The sequence below is a fragment of the Chelonia mydas genome, chromosome 25 (assembly GCF_015237465.2).
Source record: "Chelonia mydas isolate rCheMyd1 chromosome 25, rCheMyd1.pri.v2, whole genome shotgun sequence".
In the NCBI taxonomy this organism is placed as follows: domain Eukaryota; kingdom Metazoa; phylum Chordata; order Testudines; family Cheloniidae; genus Chelonia; species Chelonia mydas.
The window spans coordinates 13,497,796-13,521,937 of record NC_057858.1 but is presented as its reverse complement, the minus strand read 5'-3'; the positions used below and the strand labels follow the sequence as shown (position 1 = coordinate 13,521,937).

The 24,142-nt window shown below is 41.1% G+C and overlaps 1 protein-coding gene across 19 annotated transcripts in view; it reads left to right on the top strand.

Moving 5' to 3' along the window:
- GATAD2A (GATA zinc finger domain containing 2A) overlaps positions 1 to 24,142 on the top strand; it is a 112,350-nt gene that overhangs the window by 47,370 nt on the left and 40,838 nt on the right. For 11 of the 19 annotated variants that reach the window (XM_037886090.2, XM_043535744.1, XM_027834303.3 and 8 more), the window contains exon 3: positions 20,034 to 20,177. The exons of 7 other annotated variants lie outside the window; for them this stretch is intronic. In XM_037886090.2, coding sequence (XP_037742018.1) covers positions 20,145 to 20,177 — 33 coding nt within the window. In that variant the 5' untranslated portion in view covers positions 20,034 to 20,144. Of the gene's footprint in view, positions 1 to 20,033; positions 20,178 to 20,376; positions 20,418 to 24,142 lie in introns of all 19 variants that reach the window. One more of the 19 variants, XM_037886091.2, reaches the window with a different exon arrangement.

Genomic DNA, 24,142 nt, shown 5'->3' with positions numbered 1-24,142 from the left:
ACTGGACACACACTCATCCTGCCTCAGCCCTGGGGGATGGACTAGATGACCTCTTGAGGTCCCTTCCAGCCTGACCTTGCTATGATTCTGACCATCATCTTAATAAAACAAATTGCAGCATTTTTCCCCATAAACATGACTGCAGGTGCATTAAGAATGATTCTATTCCCAGTTAACAAAACAAATCCCAGATGCCAGCATCTGGGATATAAAGAAAAGGAGGACTTGTGGCACCTTAGAGACTAACAAATTTATTTGAGCATAAGCTTTCGTGAGCTACAGCTCACTGTGAGCTGTAGCTCACGAAAGCTTATGCTCAAATAAATTTGTTAGTCTCTAAGGTGCCACAAGTCCTCCTTTTCTTTTTGCGGATACAGACAAACACAGCTGCTACTCTGAAACCTGTTACATAAAGGTAATCCTCGCTTTTTCCAAGCATTTTAAAAATTAACTTTGCACCAAATTTTAAAAGCAACATGTTACAAACAAGCTGACAAATGTGAGGCACTACTTACCTTATGGTATGACTCCCATTCTCTCTTTCTCATATGTTCCCAAATCTGGACAGTGTGGCACTATGAAAAGAATCTTGAGAAGCAGAAATGAATTTTTTTTTTTTTTTTTTTTAATTTGGAGAGGGGCGGGAAGCAGTGGACACTTCTGGGCAAAAAAAAATAAAAGTAACCTCTTCACCTCCTTTCATGAGACCAAAAAGTTAAATGAAATGGGGAGATTTTTCACTAATATGTAACATTTAAGCTACTAAGAAACTGGACTCTTGGTGGAAAAACTACATGTGAAGTAGGCCGCAGTTAACTGTTTCTGCTGGCACACCTCGGTATTCTTTACCATAAGGTCATGTGAATGTTTCAGTCCTAGAGTTTTCATATGGTGATGTAGCACTCTACAGAACATCTAAAAGCGTGTTTCTGCACAATTAAAGGGAGACTGTCTAGTCTGCCTGCCTGCATAATACAGGCTATAGGACTTTTCTGTATTAATTCCTGCTTCAGGTTCACTAGCTGTGCTTGAACTAGAGCATATCTTTTTCTAAAAAGTCCAGTCTTAATTTTTAAATCAAGAAGTGATGGAGCAACAACAAAACTTGATAAGAGATTCCAATGATTTATTATCCTGAGTGTTAAAATCTGCACGTTCTTTCTAGTGTGAATTTGTCTAGTTTCAACTTCCAGCCATTGATTCTTCTGACACCTTTGTCTGCTAGCCTGAAGAGTCCTCTTGTCAAATTTCAGTTCCCCAGGTACTTGTAGACTATGATCAAGTAACAATTTTGACTGTGCTTCATAACTGCCATTCTGAGTTTTGAAATCTCTTATAATGCTGCAGCCCAGACTTTTGAGGTTTCAGCAGATTTCACACCCACCTGTCTTTTGGCCTGATCCTGAGATTATTTTGGGGGAAAAGGAGTCAAATTGATCCCAGCATAAGTAGTGCTACTACATGCCTTCTAGAAATACATACAACTCCTTAGCACAAAGCCATGGGTCTCAGGACAAAAATATGAAGGCAACGCTTTCATTTTATTTAATAATGATAAAAAAAGGGAGGGTGGAGGAAGTGGAGAATCCCTTCTAGGGTCAGCACCTTTCTCTGGGTTTCTGTGTGCCCTGCCTTTCTATCTTTTTGCATTTTATGTCCTGGACAGTGCTGAACACACAAGATAAATGATCAAATAATAATGGCTTAATTACGAATCCTAAAAAATGGTCCGTCCAGCCCAGGTCCTTCTCCGATAATACTCTGCTCACATTCAGGCAGCTTGTGTGCAAAATGGGAATGTCTCCCTTGTGTTCTTTATTTCAGTGTGCACTGCAGAGATTGCTAGATAAGCTGTTGACTTCATGTTAATATTTATTTGTTGCTGTGACTCTGACCTTACTTATAACATTTTAAAAGATTTTCACTTGCTATGAACCCAAATTTCCAAAGCACTGAGAGTCTCTGTTGGGATGCTGAGCATATTAATCTCTCACTAAAAAAATGGAAGATCCTAATGCTCCTCTGTTCATTGATCAGTGTCTCTAATAAGGAAGTGTGAACTTAACATATTTAGATGTTTTCCTAGAAGTTTGTCTAGGAAACACTGCTGTTTTTCTTTAAACTGGTCTATAAAAAAGAAAGTAAACATTTTAATTTACATGTGAGTGAAAGACTCCCTTTATTATTATTAATATTATTATTTATTAAGTCAAAATCGCACTATTCAGAGAATTCTCACCAGGTAGGTAAAGACAGTGCCTCTAAATTGTCCTTTAATGACCAAGGAGATGGAGATCAGTAAAGAATTCCTCCTGGTCATTCATAAACTAAGGATGAGATTTTCTGTTGCTTAGAAATTAAGTCAGGCCATATATTATATAGCTGCTTAAAGTTTATTTTTAGCTTTATTACAGAGAAGGCTAACTTATTAATATGAACAAATTTATTTGATGGTTGGAGAATGTCTGATAAAGTTTTCTCTACACTCCACCTATTTCAAGTGTCCTGAGCTATATTATTTTGTCTTTATGTATAGAATTCTTAGTATAGTATTTTAATGTTGTTTTGCTGTGTCTTATGGTAAGGTGGGCATCTCTGAGCTTGTTTAAGGTGCTTTACCAAAAAGGAGAACAGATCATAGTGAAAATCTCCACCCCAGAGGTGAAAACCTGTGGGTACAAATCTTTGCCTCAGAACATAGGAAAAACCCTTTTCCAGCACAAGCTAGGAAATGTGTGTCAGGATGACACAATCATAGTTGAGTGTTATAAAATGTCAGGCTGTGTCCTCTGGCTGAGTGTTGAACACCCATGTTATCAAAACATCTGGGGATAATGTGTGTCTGTGATGTATTATGTGATTTGAAAAATACTTAATGGCTTTTATGTAGTTCACAGTTGAAAGAAATATATACTATCAACAGCATCTTGAAGTTAGAATATTTAGCAATTTTCAGATGGGTTCTGCAATTAATGATAGTTAAAACAAGAACAAAATGTATTAAATGTTTACTACAGATACTAACATTACATGAGACGATCTAATTTTCCGTTAATGGAAGGCCCACTCCTAATCACTATGTACATTAAGAGTCGATTGGATTATAGGCTTCTTAAAACTTGGTGCCAAATTCTGCTTTTGATGTACTGGTGCAGCTCCCCTGGCTTAAAGGGGGTCATGCCAGTAGAATAGTAACAGAATTTGCACCACAGGCAGCGGTATTGTTACTCCATGGGAATTCAGCTAGGGAAGTCCCTTTACCATTCATGTATAGAAGTATGAAGCTCTGAGCTTGATTTCAGAAGAAATACGTAAGGTATCTTAATAGAAATGTTCTAGAGTAATTTTTTTGTCAAGTTTAAATTTGACAACTGAATTACTTCATAATAACCAATTTTTTAAAAAAAAGGAATTGTGAGCTGTTGCATTGTGAACACAATGTTTATATTAAGTCCACATCATGATGCTTAGTTATTGTGACGGAAATAAAGCTAGCTTTGACAATATAGAAAAACAAGGTATAGAATGAGTGGATTACCATAGATGTGTGCTCCAAAAAAACACAAGAAGATTAATAGTGAGTTTACTGTAGCAAAGCCGAAGACTGAATTCTTCCCTAAAAAACATTAAACCAGAGCAGCGTGTCTTTCTTTAGCTAATTTGTTGGACTGGAGTCACCACAACGTTCTCTGCGATGGTTGAAATCTAATGGCAGATCATAAATGGTCTGCTTGCACATTTTTATTTTTTCTTTGCTAGCAAAGTGATGGTGACTTAAAACTTTTTTTTTCTTGAAGTGTCTTGGCATTTTTTGTGTAAAGTATGCATGACAACTTCCTAGGCAAGTTCTATTGCTTTTAATCCTAGGTATTTAATGAGCCTAAACAAGCTCACTTATTTCCCCTGAAACCTATAAAAAATTCATAATCCAAAAGGTGTTGATTCCCTGAACAGATTGGTATGTTCATTTCTGACTCAGGCATGGTGAAAGTATGGGACACAAAGGGTTAAGGTCTGCCATTTTGTTATGTAACACCCTTAATGGACATATCCGTGAATGGCACCAAAATGGCAGGGCTTAACCCTTTGTGAGCTGTAGTGCCTTGCAGTCAGAAACATGCATCTCAGAAGCTAGGCTTGTTCTTTAAAACTGAGACTGGATTTTTTTTTTTTTAAAGATTTGTTTTAAGTAGCATGTGGCCTGCTGATTAGTTCTTTTGCTTCAGTAACAATATCAGAAAAACTTAAAACATTTTAAAATTTTTGTTGATTTAGTGTTTTGCAATAGACAGTCACTTTCATGCCATAGGACTAATCAGCTTGCCTTTGGTTGCTACTTTTCTTGTTACTGAATTGACAAAATAAGGAAAAGATTTTGAGTTACCAGACTGCATCCATCTACGGTCTGTCTAAGGCATAAAGTGACCAGTGTTCTAGTCCTAGATGTCCTAGATTGATTTCTTTAAAAAGAAAAATTAATTCTTAACTCTCACATTGGCTTTTTTTATAAAGGGTTTCTTAACAATAAATACATAAATGAGGGGGGGGGCATTGTAGGGGCAGCATCTTGGCCTTTGGCTTTTTTTAATGTGGCTGATAATTATCGTGGCGCGCTTTTTTTTTTTTAAACTTAATGTGGCAGATTTCTGTGAAGTTCCTTTCACTGAGAATTAGAAAAACAATAGTAGTGATTTAATGAGGCTAGAATTAAGTTGGAACAGTCCATTGTTATTGTTACCCCTTGTTTCCCCTGGTGGGTGGGGTGTGAAGTGTGGGACCCTGGGCACTCTTTCTGATAAAGCATCTGATGAAGTGGGTTTTAGCCCACGAAAGCTTATGCCTAAATAAATTTGTTAGTCTCTAAGGTGCCACAAGGACTCCTCGTTGTCAAAGCTCTTGGTTACTTACACAAGCTGCACTTCAAGGGAAGCCTTTCTAGGTTTTGAGTCTAACATGGTGTATGGGAGTACTACAAGTCAATAAGTTAACTTTGATCAATAACCAGCTACTTTTAGTAAACGGACTGCAGTATTCTTTGAACATCTTCACTTAGGGAGATGCACTCAAACGTTGCTTGACTTGCCTGTTTCCTTTTCTAGCAAATTTTTCCTCCCCACAGCCTCCTTGAAACAGTCTTAGGAATAAGGCTCATGCATCCAAGGAAAAAATTTATTCAGTCCTTTTTTTTGGCTGTCAGCAAATTCTACATAACTTATCTTACCCTTAGCATACAGTTTTTAAAGGCATCCCTAAAACTCTTCTATAGATGGCCTGTACATTAATAGCAGAACAATACTTGCACCTTGTTCTCGTTTGAAACATTATAGCATCTGCTTTGCCAGAATCTGGCTGTCTTAACTTTGCACTGGAGAATCTTTTTCTGTTCAGTTTCAGCTGAGGTTTAGACTCTACACAAAAGGTGATGTTTATGTAATGGCTATGAGAGGCTTTCTATAGAATATTCTGTGGTATGGCTTGAATTTTTTTCTTGACTAATAATGACTAGGAATCAGATGTGCTTACAGCTACAGGAATTCACAGAACTGCCTGGGTGGCCCCTGGCTTATATGAGGTCTTGAAAAAAATGTAAAATACGCTACATCTGATGCAGTACTGAGATCTGTAAAATGTATGTATTGATGATGATGATTGCAGTTAAGTCATGTGGGTATATTATGAATATGTTACGTACTCTTAAAATTGCAAGTAGCTGATATCCTAGTACACAAGGAGATAGAAATATATACAATTTCAAGTCTTGAGAGAACTTATTTTAACAGCTAACTTGTTTGTTGTTTTTTATTGGCAAGCATGAGTGAAGTTAAGCAGATTCATTCAGTAGCATATTTGGTCCTGTAGAAACAGTATATAGCTGAAATTTCACCAGCTGTTCTCATGAGACAGCTGTTGGCTATCTAAGCTTATTCACTTTTTCCCCCTCTCCTCCTCTTCACCAGTTCTGCTTTGTCTTCTCACTCCTCAGTATTGATAGCCAAATGATTAACTTTAGTGAAATAAAGCTCCACTCCCCAGTGGGTGGTGCAGGCAATACATCTCAAGTTTTATACTTCTTTGTATGACAAACAGCAATATATAAAATACTTGCTGTGCACTTGCATGCGAAGACTAGCTTCCTGTTTTCCTGGACTTGGTTTCTTCTATTCTGTGCTTCCCATAGACTCCGAAATGATGGGGATATCTCCATTTACAGTATCTTTTTTCTGTATTTTTAATCTTATTTCCCTAACCTCCCTCCCCCCCACCCCCGAATCTCCCCCCCACCCCCTCCAATTGCAGCATAAATGTACTATATTTGGCTTTTCACTTGGGTACTGCTATTCCAAATTCCTGGCTTTAGTTTAGAAGACTTTGTAAATCTCAACATGAGATAAAGGTGGGGAGAAAGGAATAATGTTGACTGGAAATTTCTTACTTAATACTATAGTCTTTGTAAATAAAAATATAGTAATCCAAAATGATCAGTGGATCTCAAGTCATTCTCTATCTAACAGGACTATCCCCAAAGGCTAGACAAATGAATCAGGGAACACTGCCACCACTTAATTCAGCAATTTAGTTGTTTACTTCTCTTGTTTAATCCACTGCTTTCGCTGGAGGGGGTATGGGGAAAGGAGCCCTAAAAAGTAGGGGGAAGCTTTTTAAAATGCTTGATATGTTCATTTGCATTAGAACTACCCAAAACGCTCTTCCAGCAATTTCACATTTGAGTCCAAGCTACAGGAGGGATGAGAAATCTATGTATGAATCACAGAACCTCCTTTTTTATGTTTTTTTTTTTTTATGAACACCAGTCTTACAAACGACCAGTTATACCAACTATTTTTCCTAATGGGCGGGGGGGAAAGAATCACCTAACAAAAGTGGTGTTGATGAAGAACAAGTCAACATCCTTGCTCATTCTGCTGCCTTCAATGTATTGGAAATTGCTTTGCCATTGTCTGAAGAACAAAGCGATATAGTGCACTATACTACAACTTGTGCACTATATCTACTGTAATTTTGAGATGTTCAATTTTAAGAACAGGTTTCAGAGTAGCAGCCGTGTTAGTCTGTATTCGCAAAAAGAAGAGGAGGACTTGTGGCACCTTAGAGACTAACAAATTTATTTGAGCATAAGCTTTCGTGAGCTACGGCTCACTTCATGCATCACGAAAGCTTATGCGCAAATAAATTTGTTTAGTCTCTAAGGTGCCAGAAGTACTCCTTTAATTTTAAGAACTCGATCCCTAATTAGCTTGTAAAATAGGGGCTCTATTGTATATGGAATACTCTTCTGCAGCCTCTGGGTACTTTGCCCCACTCATGGTTTGACTTTATATGGATAGTCCACCATATGCCTTATGGTGGAAATTGGAAAGAGGAGGAATCTTAGACACATGTTCTCCTCTTCTTCTTCCATAGGAAAGGTGAAGAGGAAGTATGTTGTATAAATCTGGGAGACATATCACTCCTACAGATCATATATGATCTAAGAAAGCATTTTAGCTAGAAGAAGACGAATCCCTGAAATTCCAAATTCATCTTGGAGAATGTTAATTAAAGAATAAAGTTCATTTTGTCCAGCAAGAACTAGTAAGCAACTCCAGTTCTTAGTGAACCTAGACACCGCTTTATGTTTTATACTTTAAAATACCACATTGTATCCTACTTAAAATGATGTTCAGATGTCCATTGACACATGGGTATGGGTAATTATGTTACATGTGGCAGTCCAATTCAGTCATGGTTCCTGAGGGAAACTATTTCTCCTGTCACACAAAAACATTTGGCTTTACTGGGGTTGACTCTAGGGCAAGGTTAAAAACAAAACAAAGAAAAATTGTTACACAAGCACGTCTCTGAACTTTTTTTTAAGCATGAGAATACCTATCCTCTCTTTTCTCCCCATCCACATCCTCCATGCTGATAATTCAGGATCAGCCAAACAAACTTCCACCAACTTTCAAAGAAAGAGAAAACTTAAGCTTTGGGCTGAGAAAGCATGGGATTTCAGCCCAGAGATAAGTTAGGTTTTTTTAGTAATTTGTAAAACTAAGAAAAAGGGGGGCTGAAATGAAGTGTCTCCTCAACTGTTAACTATAGCATTGCTATTGCTTCCCTCTGGTACATGAAAATCAAAAGTGAAGATACTGATTTCACAGACCAAATCACTTCTGATCTGTCTCCTCAGGTTAGTTATAGGAAGCCACATGAATTTTAGCTGCAGGCTTATTTTTCTTGATACCTAACAATATTGCATTGTAGCTTTAAAAGTGTGCCTGAAGTGATGGCCCTTGTGTTAAGGGAGGAAAATAATATACAAGAAATTGCTAGGCTTACATCTTTGCTTTACTTCTCCCTAATATGATGCTCATCAAACTTTTTACTTCTGATTCATATTCTAATCTGCAGCTAGAGAAAATACTTTGTCTTGAGTGCCACCAAAAGAAATCCAGATGAACTGCCTAGGAGTAGCTTACATATCTTTTTGGTAATATTGGTTGCTGGTTGTGGTATAGGCTTACACCATATAAGGGCACATGTTACAGCCTGGTATGTAGCCCTGATGAGATCTTCCATGGTGCATGGTTCCTCCAGGAGCCAGCAGACTGACAGATGTTCCATGGTTTGTATTTCACAACAGTCATGTGTTCTGGGTCATTGGAATAGCCTCACTTCTGCTTATTGACCTTTGACCTGCCAACTCTTGTTCAGAGGTGATTTAACAATCTCAAGGCTGACCAATCCTTCACACCTGAGGGAAGGCATTTGGTAACATCTGTATGCATTATGATGTCCTCATTGAGTATTCTGAGCAGTGTGCGCCACAGTTCTAGTTCTAAAAAGAAAAGGAGTACTTGTGGCACCTTAGAGACTCAAAATTTATTTGAGCATAAGCTTTCGTGAGCTATAGCTCACTTCATCGGATGCATTCAGTGGAAAATACAGTGGGGAGATTTATATACACAGAGAACATGAAACAATTCCAATTGAATGTTATAATTCTTGACGTCTGATCTTGTGTCCATTTATTCCTTTACGTAGAGACTGTCCAGTTTGACCAATGTACATGGCAGAGGGGCACTGCTGGCACATGATGGCATATATCACATTGGTAGATGTGCAGGTGAACAAGCCTCTGATATTGTGACTGATGTGATTAGGCCCTGTGATGGTGTCCCCTGAGTAGATATGTGGACACAGTTGGCAACGGGCTTTGTTGCAAGGATAGGTTCCTGGGTTAGTGGTTCTGTTCAAAAACCAGTTGGAGAACACTTCAATCTCTCTGGTCACTCGATTACAGACCTAAAAGTTGCAATACTTCAACAAAAAAAACTTCTAAAACAGACTCCAACGAGAGACTGTTGAATTGGAATTAATTTGCAGACGGGATACAATTAACTTAGGCACGAATAGAGACAGGGAGCGGATGGGTCATTACACAAAGTAAAACTATTTCCCCATGTTTATTCCCCCCCTCCACTCCCCACTGTTCCTCAGACATTCTTGTCAACTGCTGGAAATGGCCCACATTGATTATCACTACAAATGGTCTCCCCCCCCCCCCCCCCCCCCACCCCCCCCCCCCCCCCCCCCCCCCCCCCCCCCCCTTCCGCCGCTGGTAATAGCTCACCTTAAGTGATCACTCTTGTTACAGTCGGTATGGTAACACCCATTGTTTCATGTTCTCTGTGTATATAAATCTCCCCACTGTATTTTCCACTGAATGTATCTGATGAAGTGAGCTGTAGCTCACGAAAGCTTATGCTCAAATAAATTGGTTAGTCTCTAAGGTGCCACAAGTCCTCCTTTTCTTTTTGCGAATACAGACTAACACGGCTGTTACTCTGAAAGTTCTAGTTGTGTAGCTGTCAGTGATTGATTTTTATTTAAGCAGTTCTGTTGCCATGATGAAGCTTTTTCTCGATTTTTTTTCAAGCAGCCAACTGCTGTGGTGTGGCCATGTAGCAGATGTCTGGTATCTCTGACCTGTCGTAATCATTCAGTTTTGCTTGTGACCTCTCTCCTGATATCTGTTGAAGCAACTCCAGTAAGCACATAAAGGCTGTTCACATTTGTTGGTGTGAGACATCCTGTGATTTAATGGTAGCTGTCACTGAGAACAGGATCCAGCGTGTTTGTGGAGCCAATCTTTCCCATACTGGATGTGCATATTTGGCCATTGAATAGCTAAGTGCAGGTGCGGTGGTTCTTACTGTTGCTGCGTTGGTTCCCCATATTGAACTTGCAAGCTTCCTCACTATGTTGTTCTGGGTGCCAACTTTGCCTTTTGTCTTCTCCATGGTGTGCTTTGAAGGAGAGAGTGGTTTAGCATCACTCCAAGTTAGACAGGATTCCAGCAGTGGGCAAGTGATAACTCAATATCATCTGGAAGGGGTGTCTATTGGCCTCTCAGTGAAGAGGGAAGGGAGTCACTTGTGATTTGGCTGGGTTGGTGCACAGTTGATTCTTGATATAATGGACTGAGAGCCCAGACACTGCCAATGTTAGTGTAGTTTCATTCTGGGCAAGATCGTTGGCTTGGGCAGTGATGCATAAGTTGTCTGCATAGATAAAACTTCTTGTGCCAGGATGGATCAGCTGATCATTTGTATTGGTGAGAGTATGCTCTCTTGTGGTAGGCTGTCTTTCTATTACCACCGTCAGCTCTGCTTCCTGCATAGTTGGACGTAAAAACATCTGTTCTCTAGTTGCAATTGTCATTTATATGAGGTGGTGGTCTCTTGTCGTGGTGGTATGTATTTTACGAAGGAGCCTTTGGTGATTTACTGTGTTGTTTGTTGACTTGTCAGCAGCATACAGCATCTGTTACCAAACCCCTTTACAAAGCCATCTTTGATGTACTGAGTGATGTATAGCGCTTGCCCAGGCAAGTCATGCGCTGGTCGGAATCCAGCTTGCTCTGAGATTAGGTGCTTTTCAATGAGTGATAATAGGTTAGGATGAGATGCTCATCCAGTTTGCAGAGGTGACTTAGTGGTATAAGCCTGAAATTCTTTGGTTCTGTTGCATCCTTCCCTGGCTTCAGGAGTGTCACAACACGTGCTCATCCCCAACTCTTGGGTACTTTGTATGTGGCTGAGCATGTGTTAAACAATTGGAGTACCCAGTTCTTTATTGCTGGTCTGAAGTGTTTTTTTCATTTGTACAATATGAATGTCATGTAGGCTGGCAGCTTTGCCATTCTTGAGGACATTAATTCTGGAGGTTAATTTGAACATTATATAATGTGCCCGGGGTGCTGGAACTAGGGGTGCACACCCCCTGGCTTGAAGTGGTTTCCATCATATACAGGGTTTACAGTTTTATTTAATGGCTTTCAGCACCCCTACTATAAAAATTGCTCCAGTGCCACTGACTGTGTTGCAGAATTGTAAGTCTTCTGGTGTTCTTGCCACTTAAGTCCTATCTTGGGTTGTTTGTTCAGATCGCGCACACATTCCTAGAAAATGGCAGGGCACTGGTCTGCAGTAATATTGTAGTGTTGCTCTGACTTCCCTGGGTGGCTATCCTTTCTTGCTTACTGCTGTTAGTCATGTCCACACTGAGATTCTGCCATGACTTCTGTTTTTCCTCGTTTAGTTCAGAGACCAGGTCTTCGCTTGCTGCAATGGTCTCCTCTGCTAATAGGTCTACTTCGAACATCCGCTTGTATTTTGCGTACCAATCCAATAACTCAATGTTAGTCCCGGCCTTGTGGAATATGATTATTTGAGAGAGTGCAAACCACGCTGATAAGCTGATCGTAGTTTTCTGGTATTGGTTTGGTCTTTCTTACAATGGCATCAGGGTAATTGGTGAAGCCCTTCCGTTCCACTTTCTTAAATTAAAACAGTGCCAGAATGGTACTGAGTTTGGCATTATGGCTACATGGAGTTGGATGGTGATGGACTGGTGCTGCAAATGTAGAATTGGATCCAAACTAAGTTTGTTCAGCAAACCAGCTATGCTGTTGCTGACAAATGCCAGACTTGGGTTGTAGCCTTGTTTCCACGGGCAGCTGTTGAAAGAACTGTGGAGCTTAAGGTTGTGAATTAAGTTCAAGTAGCAGGAATTTGCCCGCAACTCAACTAGTTCACCATTTTCATTAGTCATGCTATAGTTCCATTTGATACTGTGACTGTTAGGATCACCATTGATCACCTGTGTTTTGTTACGTTCGAGGTTGTGGGCTAGCGAACTTGAATTGCTTCCATGGCAATTTGTAGACAGGCATGCTGGCATTGCTGTCAGTGTCAACAGTCAGGACTTCAGTGTCATTATTGGTCATAGATCTTGTGCTGATAAGATCAGGTTTGACAAAAATGGCACTGCATATTGCCCTTGTGGTCTTTTAGTTGTTTGATGTTTGGTGTATGCAGCCTAAGAGTGGTGTACTCATGCTGAGGTGATGCAAACAGAGTATTCTGCTGACTAGACTAACCTTGAAATCACAAATTGTAAAGAGCAGTACCCTTCAAGGGAAGGCAGTCTGTGTGGAGGAGAAATCTTTCATTTCTTATATTACTGTCACTTTGACTTATGGCCTTTTGAAAAATCATTTTAAGAAAAGTTGAATTATGCACCTGTTCAGTAACAGTTACACAGGTTTCAGAGTAGCAGCCATGTTAGTCTGTATCCGCAAAAAGAAAAGAAGTATTTGTGGCCCCTTTGCGACTAACACATTTTATTTGAGCATAAGCTTTCATGAGCTACAGCTCACTTCATCAGATGCATTCGATGAAATTACGCAGATGCATTACGCAGATGCAGGCAGATCTCTATACTTCAGAGCTTCCTAACTTGTGGTCCATGGGCAACAGAAGACCTGCAGAACATTTTCTGGTAGCTTATGGAGAACTGGCTGCTTGTGTGGTGCCAGTAGCTGCTCCTCCTTTCTAGTTGCTAAATGGCACTAAAAGACCGCTAAAAATGTCTTAATATTTTTCTGTACAAGTAATTACTGTACTTGCTATAGGTGTTACAGGTTGTGAATGGAAGAAGAGGATGATCTGGGAGATCATGGGTGGGTGGGGAGAAGCAGGTAGCCTACGAGAGAGACACTGAAAATATAGACCACACTACGGGGTATAAATTGAGAGTGAATTCTTTACTTTCAGTAGTAATAAACTGCTAGTGCTTTTTATCTCTCATATTTGGTCACTGTTGAAGAGAGTTCCTAAAATTACACATCACCTGGTACCTCAGCTGGTCTGCTTATCTACTTTAATTACATGGGTTGGTTACTTAACAACTTTTTAAATTTTGGCAGCAATTCTTGTGGTAGTGGAGGTGAAGAGGAGTAAGAAATAATATTGGTTCCAAAGAATCACTTGAAATAAACCACAAAGTATTTCTAACCCCAAAAATGATTCCTCTGTCAGTTCTAGGCTCATTATTTACAAGTCATTTTTTGGCAATGGAGAACAAATTTGCCATAGAAAAGGTGCAGTTTGAACTCTCATATACAGGCCCTCTGTTACATATAGTTTCCTCAACAATGCAAACTTTGACAGTCACACCACCAAGTTAGGTCGACGCAAGGCGACTTACAATCAACCTATGTATGCGTATGCCTACACTCAAATTTGTCACTTACTGATGTAAGTACTCCATTACAGTGACACAGTAAAACCACCTTCCCGAATGGTGTAGAGCCATGGTCGACCTACTGAGGTTGACACAGTGCAAGTACTGTATAGACACTGCATGACCTGTGTCAACCCTAACAGTCCTCCATGAGCTGTCCCACAATGTCCTGTTCCCTGTGACACTGACCACTCTTGTCACAACTTTAAACTCCATGCCCAGAGGTCAGAAAGACCAAAAGCCGCTCCACCAACCCTTTACCCACACCCCATGTTCTTTGTAATACCTTTCCTGATTGCCCACCTTGGCAATTACATCTAGTAGCTCACCCTTGTGGGCAACTGCTGAACCGACCACCAGCTCCACATATGAGATGCTCTCCCACCCAGAGTAGACAGGAAGTATTGGATCTCCTGGGCCTACATAGAGAGGAGGCTGTGCAAGCACAGCCATGGACCAGCTGTAGAAACATGTACATCTAGGAGCAGATTGCACAGGGAATGCAGGCAAAGGGATGTGACCGGGATCAGCAGCAGTGCCACGTAAAAGTAAAGGAACTTTGCGAGGCATTCCACAAGGCAAGGGAGCACAACAGATCTGGCCTTGCACTGCAGACCTGCCGCTTCTACAAGGAACTGCATGCCGTACTTGGCAGAAACCCCCATCAGCTCCCCACAGACTACTGTGGATCATGGTTCCCTCTAAGCTGGGCGCGTCTGCGCGCGCACGCAGATCTTCAACCCCGCGCGCACGGCGAAACACTGCGTGCACTCCGGCTTTGGCAGCAGCTTTCTTTTTTTGCTTCAGCGGCGGCACAGAAGACATATTTTTTTTTGCGCACACGGCCTGTTAAAAATTAGAGGGAACATTGCTGTGGATACCTTGGAAAACTTCCTGACCCAGAGACCCCTACTGTGAACAGTGAGGAAGAAAGGGAGTTGAGGGGAGCCACAGTGGAAGACTCTAGCCATGCTGCAAACCAGGACCTGTTTGAGGCTCTGCCACAGTGTAGCCAGTCCCATCAGGCGAACATGGAGGAACTCAAGTATGTGTGCACGTGTTTTCTTGTTGTGATCAAATTTAAAGATGGCACCAGCCCATCCCTAAGCTAACAAACCAAAGGTATCCACTGTTCATTGTTTTAGTTTTAGGAGAAGAGGTAGATGTACAAGAAAGTACTAGAATTGATACCTGCTTTTCATTCCCCTGTTGGGTTAAGTGGAGTGGGCAATGCAGTACGCTATGTGCATAGGTACATTCCTCTTATCCTCCTGAGAAATCTCTATGAAACTTTCATGGAGATACTCTGTAATCTACTCCTGAAGGTTTCCAGAGATGACTGACTGCCTTATTTCTTCCTCTATGGTAGGATACTTTGCCATGCCACTCCATGATGAGTTCAGCTGGCACCATTGCAGTAAACAAGCTAGTGGCATGTAGGCCCAGGCAGCTTCAGGATGACAGTAACAGCTGTGTTCTTTGTGCCTCTGTGACCCTGAAGAATGAGATATCAGCTAAAATTATCACTGCTCGTGGAAAATAGTGCAAATATTCAGTGCCACTGCCCTATAGTTATATCTGTGGAATAGGGACTGAAATCATATAGTGTCTTGCAACAGAAAATCCACATCATCCCTTGATCCTGGTACCATAGCTGGGGCTGGGGCTGGAGAGCTATGCTGTGCTGAAGTGCTCCAAAGCTGAAGTGTCAATAAGCATTTCTTGTGTTTTTTACAAGAATAAGAAAAGGGAGTTTAGAAACTTACTTTCTCTTTCCACTGACTGTAAATCCAGTGATACACCTGTCTGTCTTTATCAGCAGCTTCTGACTTGGTGAGTGCCCCTTCCACTCACAGAACACATGACCATGAGGACAAGGGAGAGTAGGATTAGGGAGGACATGGCTCTCGGGATCTTGCAAAACAGTATTTCATCAGACTGTGAACTAAGGGCTTGGCATGACTGACAGCACGAAGAAAGACCCAAGAGGACAGGAAAGGCCCATGAGTCCCGGCAGGGCAAGGAGAGGGAAATGCAGCAGGACATAAAGGGTCTTCTCAGTCAGCAAACCCAAATGCTCTGACTCTCCATCTTTGCAGCCCTTGGAGAACTCGATGAGCATTGGTCCTTATACTTCTTCCCCTCCCTCCCTCAACATACTATATGGTATCAAGGGACCCATCAGTGTCCCCTACTATTCTACGCTGGGGAACAGCAAGGAAAGCCACAGCTTCACATGCACTGATCTATGAGAACACAGTTGTCCATTGTGGCTACACATACAACTACTTTTGTGTACTCAAATGGATATAAATGTTTACATCCTTTCTAATTTAAAATGATCACCCCGTTAATTATGTTAAAAATTGTATAACGTTACCTGTGGGGTTTTTTGCGTTTTGAATTTCTGACGTTTTCCCCCACACACACTCAATTTAATTACCCAAAAATAGAACTTTATCTGTATCTTTACGAGTTCACAACAAATATTGCGATAGTGATTATCAAAGACAACAGTACTTGTAAATGCACACCAAGCACCACAGAATTCATAGCTTCAGGAAAATACCCACTCATTTGTGCACATACAGCAAACCCTACACAGTTCTTAGCAGCACCCAGAACTCCAGGCTCAGAGAACCTCCAGCACAGAACACTACTGCAGCTGACCACTAAAGGGCTCTTTCAAAGCCTCCCTCAGCCGCATAGTTGCACATCAGGCTTCTATAATAGCCCTTGTATCTGGCTGTTGAAAGTCAGATTCATAGATTCATAGATATTTAGGTCAGAAGGGACCATTATGATCATCTAGTCTGACCTCCTGCACAACGCAGGCCACAGAATTTCACCCACCACTCCTACAAAAAACCTCACACCTATATCTGTGCTATTGAAGTCCTCAAATTGTAGTTTAAAGACCTCAAGGAGCAGAGAATCCTCCAGCAAGTGACCCGTGCCCCATGCTACAGAGGAAGGCGAAAAACCTCCAGGGCCTCTTCCAATCTGCCCTGGAGGAAAATTCCTTCCCGACCCCAAATATGGCGATCAGCTAAACCCTGAGCATATGGGCAAGATTCATCAGCCAGATACTACAGAAAATTCTTTCCCAGGTAACTTGGATCTTACCCCATCTAAAACCCATCACAGGCCATTGGGCCTATTTACCATGAATATTTAATTACCAAAACCATGTTATCCCATCATACCATCTCCTCCATAAACTTATCGAGTTTAATCTTAAAGCAAGATAGATCTTTTGCCCCCACTACTTCCCTCGGAAGGCTATTCCAAAACTTCACTCCTCTGATGGTTAGAAACCTTCGTCTAATTTCTAATCTAAATTTCCTAGTGGCCAGTTTATATCCATTTGTTCTTGTGTCCACATTGGTACTGAGTTTAAATAATTCCTCTCCCTCTCTGGTATTTATCCCTCTGATATATTTATAGAGAGCAATCATATCTCCCCTCAGCCTTCTTTTAGTTAGGCTAAACAAGCCAAGCTCCCTGAGTCTCCTTTCATAAGACAAGTTTTCCATTCCTCGGATCATCCTAGTAGCCCTTCTCTGTACCTGTTCCAGTTTGAATTCATCCTTCTTAAACATGGGAGACCAGAACTGCACACAGTACTCCAGGTGAGGTCTCACCAGTGCCTTATATAACGGTACTAAAACCTCCTTATCCCTACTGGAAATACACCTCCACCTGGTGGCAGCTTTCTCCCTTTGCCTCACAGGTGTTATGCAGGACACAACAGGCTGCTGTAACCATTGAGAATATCTTTCTCGCTGAGATCCAATCTAGCGAGTAAATACCACTAGCATCCCTTCAGTTTACCAAAAGCACATTCAGTAGTTATTCTGCACATACTGAGCCGGTAGCTGAATCTTTCCTTGGGGCTGTTGAAGTGGCCAGTGTACAACTTTTGAGCTGGGGAATAAAGGGTAGGCTGGGTCTCCTAGAATCACTATAGGTATTTCAGTATAGCTAGTTGTGATCCCCCTGGTTGGGAAAGAGTGTTCCCGCTTTCAGCTTTCCGAAGAGTCCTGTGCTCTTAAAGAGGTGAGTGTCATGCACATTCCCTAACCAGCCCACATTGGGATTGGTGAAACATAGATTCATAGATATTTAGGTCAGAAGGGACCATTATGATCATCTAGTCTGACCTCCTGCACAATGCAGGACACAGAATTTCACCCACCACTCCTACAAAAACCTCACACCTATATCTGTGTTATTGAAGTCCTCAAATCATAGTTTAAAGACTTCAAGGAGCAGAGAATCCTCCAGCAAGTGACCCGTGCCCCATGCTACAGAGGAAGGCGAAAAACCTCCAGGGCCTCTTCCAATCTGCCCTGGAGGAAAATTCCTTCCCGACCCCAAATATGGCGATCAGCTAAACCCTGAGCATATTGGCAAGATTCATCAGCCAGATACTACAGAAAATTCTTTCCTGGGTAACTTGGATCTCACCCCATCTAATAGCCCATCACAGGCCATTGGGCCTATTTATGAATATTTAATTACCAAAACCATGTTATCCCATCACACCATCTCCTCCATAAACTTATCGAGTTTAATCTTAAAGCCAGATAGATCTTTTGCCCCCACTGCTTCCCTTGGAAGGCTATTCCAAAACTTTACTGCTCTGATGGTTAAAAACCTTCGTCTAATTTCTAGTCTAAATTTCCTAGTAGCCAGTTTATATCCGTTTGTTCTTGTGTCCACATTGGTACTGAGCTTAAATAATTTCTCTCCCTCTCTGGTATTTATCCCTCTGATATATTTATAGAGAGCAATCCTATCTCCCCTCAACCTTCTTTTAGTTAGGCTAAACAAGCCAAGCTCCCCAGTGAGCAACCAATACTTGCTTAACCATAGAAAAGTAGCCCTTTCTGTTTAGGTAGTCTGGCAAAGTGGGCTGGTGCCAAAATAGGGATAGGCGTGCCATCTTTTGCTCCACTGCCATTTGGGAACCCCGTTGCTGCTGATCCATCCAGATTTCTTGCACGTTGCAGAGAGTCTGAGTCCTGCATAGCAGTAGATGACTAGTGGCCCTATGTGCTTGGATAATGGCCTTCAACTGTGGATTCTCCAACTCCAAAATGATTTCCCTCTGATCAGTAGCAATCCGATGTTGCAGAGTTCAAAAGTGTGATCACCGTTTGCTTGTCCGCTGTCACTGCAGCTCTCCTTGGGTGTCCATGCGCTAGTGGGCTCAGCACATGGATGCATCTAGCATCTGAAAGTTCTGCAGCCACCGCTTATCATCCCAAACCTACATTATGATGTGATCCACCAGTCAGTGCTCATTTCTTGGGTCCGGAAATGGCTCTTTACCATCTGCAGCTGCTCCAATATTGAATTGTCTTTCTTTGTGTCTCAGCAAACTGTCCTTGGTGAAATCTTCATGTCCCACATTATTGTGGCTTTTCCTGCAGGTCTGCAAATACCAGAGAATAGTGTGTCCTGTATTTGCAGTGTTCATGAGAATAGTGCAGAGCTCTGTGGGCTCCATGCTTCTGTCAGAGATTGCAGACACCAAAAAGTGCCTCCTGGGTTTGTGGGATTTAAAAAATAAATAAATTATGCAATATTGATGGTGTTATGGGATGAAGAAAGTTGCACGCTGTGAATTTGATCCCTAGCTCCCAGAGATCTGGACGAGTCACTTCTGTCCCACAATACATTGCAAAAATTTCCTGAAAGGCATTGTGCCAGATGGTTGCGCTTGGAACATTAGGATACCTATCTGTGATGCAGAGTACTTTACATCGACACAGGCACTCCTGGTGAGTACATGTAGTGCCAATGCAAGCAGCCAAGCCTGGATGCAGCCAAGGGATATATAAATTTCAGCAGCCGTATTCTGATGCAGCTCGCACAGTTTGTAGCGTAGATGTGACCTTACTGATATTTGTTAGAAGCTTGAAAGATTTTGGTCAGAGTAGAGGTCGGTCTTGTTTACAACTACTGTGAATCTGGAAATCCTCCGTAAAGTGGGCTGGCATTTTAGCAGGGTGTGGTGGGTTATGTGGGATGTGAGGTGGTGGTGCTGTTGGGAGGTTGCTTTGTTTTGCCTGCCACCTGAAGAGAGAACTTTTGGAAGTGAGCTGTGGCCAGGTTCCCAAACTATGGAAGCAGATATATGAAAGCAGATCAGACCATTTTTAACTGGACAACTTTTACTTCCATTTGCAGTGTGTCTTGGAATACAACAAAGCGAAGTTCTGATTTCTTTTCCCAACTCCCTGAATCCGATATATGTTTGTTTAGCTCAAGTCTTTCAGGACTTTAGTATACAAAGGTCTCCAAATAGACTCGTCACTGGGAATCTGATTATTCCTGGCTGGACTACACACCTGGGGTGGGGGGAAAGCACAAATTTCCCAAGTCTTAAACTGGAACTTATCTACTTTTTCCTGTTCTGTCACTTTCCCCTACAGTGGCAAAAGAAAGCGAGCGGATAATTGTTCCAGGATCTCGCAATCCTTTGTCATCTTTGCAAGTGGGAGGCGTTCTGGGCAGTATGTGATAGGAGTCTCTCATACACATCCATGTTGGAAAAGACACTGGCTGATTCAAACCAGGTTTGTCTTGTATTTTTGCTGTTTTTGTTTTTTGGAAGGAAGGGGATTGGGGAAGAACTTTTGGCAGGTTCCAGGAAACATTTCTGTTGCTGTCTTTGCCAGGTGGGAATGCTGTTGGTGCCATAGATGTGCATGGTATTTGACCTACTAGTATAAATGGATTTCTGATTGAAAAGACCTTTTATTTTTGTTTCTGTAGCTGTGTTGGACCCAGGATATTAGAGAGACAAGATGAGTGAGGTAAGATCTGTTGTTGAACCAGCATTTGTTTGTGAGAAACAAACTTTGGAGCTCTTCTTCAGGTCTGAAGAAGAGCTCTTTGTAAGCTCCAAAGCTTTTGTGTCTTACCAATAAAAGATTTTACTTCACCCATCTTGTGTCTCTAATTTTTTGGACAGTTCAGTGAAAGGGCTGTTGGATTGCTGTGTGCAAATTTGTGATGCGTATATGTGCGAGAGAGAAGCTCTTCTGTATAATGCTATTTTCCCCTTCTATCTTTCAAAATACATTTTAATGGTGGTGTAAATTTATTAGAGTCCAGAGTGACTTGGACCAACAATCTGGTGATTCCATTCTTTTTTATGTATCTAACCCTTCAGACAAAAATAAATTCTAGCCCTTAGTGCTGGGGAAATAACCATCCCAACGTAAAAAGATGCATTGTTGTTGTCCAAAAAGTCTACAGACAGAAACAATAGCTCAGAAAAGTATGAATTGCCTATTTATTTCAACCGTATGCTAACCTGAAGCCTAATGTCAATATAAACAATTTCACTGTGTATTATTTTATCAAAAACATACAGGTGATATACTTTTGTATTGTAGTATGAATAGAAAAGACAATCATCCCTTCAAACTCCAGCAGGATTGTTCCTTACAGATTCTATTCTCTCTACTCAAGTTACAGGGTTTCTACCTCTTCCCCCTGGGAAACTCTATTCTTCAGTTTCTTTAAGAAACCTTCCTGATTTATTTCCTTTCCCTCCTTCCCATGCCAAGCTAAATATAAGTCCGGCCTACATTTGTAACCATTTTGAGGAATCCAGTTACAACAGGTTTTTTTTTGTTCCCTGAAATAGTTAAAACTTAGTTCTGTGTTAGTGGCCACAGTTAAAGTCCCATCCATGCTAGAAAATGGATCTGTGATTTTTAAGCCCTATGTGAGGAGAGTCAGTGTGGTCCTGGAAGTGAGAGAAGCTACATATGACATGACATTTCCTTTTCAAGAAGAAAATTGAAGCTGTGGGTTCAGTTTAAAAAAAAAAAAAAAGGGAATTTGGGCCTGGTTGAATGTCTAAGGTATCGATCATGCAGAACAAAACAGTGGGAAAATCTTTCTTGAAAAGGTGAATCTCCCATTTTGATGTGGAGACTGTCCAGGTTTGGGTTTGACCTGTTGGTGAGATGCTGTATGGGGAAGGTCCACCATGGAAAACACTCTGCCCCCAGCACCTGATAGTTGGAGTGTCTCTATCCTGGAGGGTTAGAAGAAATGAGGTGGTCTCTGAAATAACTAGAGCTAATCTAAAAGCTGTTAACAAACTGACAACCAAGACTCTGAATTCTGTTCTAAAATGTATGGGGGCAGGTGCATCAAGGAAGTTCACAAAGTGCACATGTGAGAGAGTTGGGTTTCCTTTTGTTGCTTGTGGTATTACATGCCATAGAGGAGAATGCATAAACTTGAAGCAGAACTTGAAAATATACTGTGGCATTTGCAGAATGAGGGTTCACGTGTGACATTTAAAATATTGTGGAATCACACAGGCTAGTCAAAACACTTGGGTTTACCCACCCATATCATGTAACTGGAGAAGATGAAAGAACTGAAATAGTGAATGTTTTGGAATATATTTTAGCATAATATGGGGCCTGACTTTACAGTTGTGCTGAGCAATGAAAATTTAGTTGAAGTCAAAGGAAGCTGCAGGCACTCAGTATCTATGAAAAGCTGGCTTTTGGTGTCCAGTTTCCTCCACTGGACACTTGTGGCTGGGAGGGCTGTGGGTGAGAGAGCTTCCTCCTTTTTCAAAAGAGGGGTTTATATGCAAGAGGAGGCTGTTTCCATTGAGTGGTCTCATTTGTCTCTTCTGCCACAATGACAATTTTACACTTTTTAGTATTTGACATTAATCATCAAGATAAATATCATACTCATAAGTTCGTGTTTGTTTTGTTTTTGCAGTGTTGTAGCCATGTGGTTTCATGATCTTAGACGAGGTGAGTGAAGAAATATCTTATTTTGGATCAACGTCTGCTGGTGAAAGAGACAAGCCTTCAAGCTTACACAGAGCTCTTCTTGGGTTCTGTGTAAACTTGAAAGTTTCTTTCACCAATAGATGTTGGTCCAATAAAAGATATTACATCACCCACCTTGTCTTCCATTGCTTCCATATCCATATGTATTATGAGTATTAGAGAGAGATGAGAGGGCTGTGCCTTTCCCACAGTAATGCAATGTGTCCATATAAGAGTTGTGTGCAGAACCTAAGAGTCCTGATTCCTAGCACTTTATTGGAGCATGTGGTATGATTGGATCTGCTAAAGAGTTTTAATTTTATCTGTCTCTGTGAGGTGGGGGTCTTGATTTTGCCCTTCAGAGCCGTGAAACCTGTCTCCCACTCCCTTCTGATTTACCTTCTTTGCTTTACATTCCTCCCAGAACTTAAAACACAATCTCTCACCAAAAATCAGGTCCAGATTACTTTTGGAGTCAGTCTTGCTTCACTGGCAAGAGGGGTTGGTTATGTGACACCATAGCTCTGCAGCACTTCCAGCTGTGCTAGACTACAGAATAAGAAAAAATTGAAAATAAACACAGGCCTTCCTTATTATAATGCAGATAGCCAATAGAATGAGTACACTTGTTTTAAAATACTGACCAAGAAAGTCAGCATGTTTACATTAAAAACAAAACAAACAAAGGTTTCAGACAAACAAACAACTCTAGTGTAAGCAGACTAGACAATACATTGGATTAGTAAAGTGGCCTTCTGTCTTGAGGCCTGGGTTCAAATTTGTCTTGCTTTGGGTCATTAGTGATAAGATTTTTTTAGTGGTGCCATCTTAGGCTGTTCGTACATAATGGAAACTACCAGCATAGCTATGTTGGCATAGCTATGCCGGCATAGCCCTGTGATGTAGACGCACCCCTTCGGTCTGTGTAGGACCACCACCTCCCCAAACAAAATTAGCTCCATCAACAGCAGCTGTCTTCTACACTGGGAGATTAGGTCAGCATAGCTATGTCGGTGGGGGGTATTTTTTTTTTTTTTCCACATCTGTGACTGACCATAGTGGTGACCTAACATTTAAGGATAGACCAAGCTTTAGTCTGTGTGGGGCCATTTTTTGTGGCATCATTGTGAGATTGTTCATGGGCTACTTAGTGGAGCAATAAGGATGCTGCAGGCAAGAACTATGGTGCTTTGGAAGAACTGTATGGAGAGGCCCAGAACTAGAATAGCAGGGGTTGCTGCATGTTAGAATGGAGGTGTATTGGCTAAGCTGTGTAGAAAATCTTGACCGCACCTGGCTTTCTTCCTGGACAGTGCTGTTTCATGAGCACCAACAGGTTTCAGAGTAACAGCCGTGTTAATCTGTATTCGCAAAAAGAAAAGGAGTACTTGTGGCACCTTAGAGACTAACCAATTTATTTGACTTTCCACAGTATGCATCCGATGAAGTGAGCTGTAACTCACGAAAGCTTATGCTCAAATAAATTGGTTAGTCTCTAAGGTGCCACAAGTACTCCTTTTCTTTTTATGAACACCAACGTTACCCAACCTGTCTCCTATTTAAAAGCACATTGTTCTTAAAGATTTTAGTTTAAATGTGGCCTCATTGTGAACTACCTGATGTCAGTTAATATAAATCAGTATTTTTGGCTAAGTTTCCAAACAAAAGTTTATGTAAAGAAACTTGTTGTGAGTCTACTTTTGCTTGCATAAAATTTCCTATAAAGC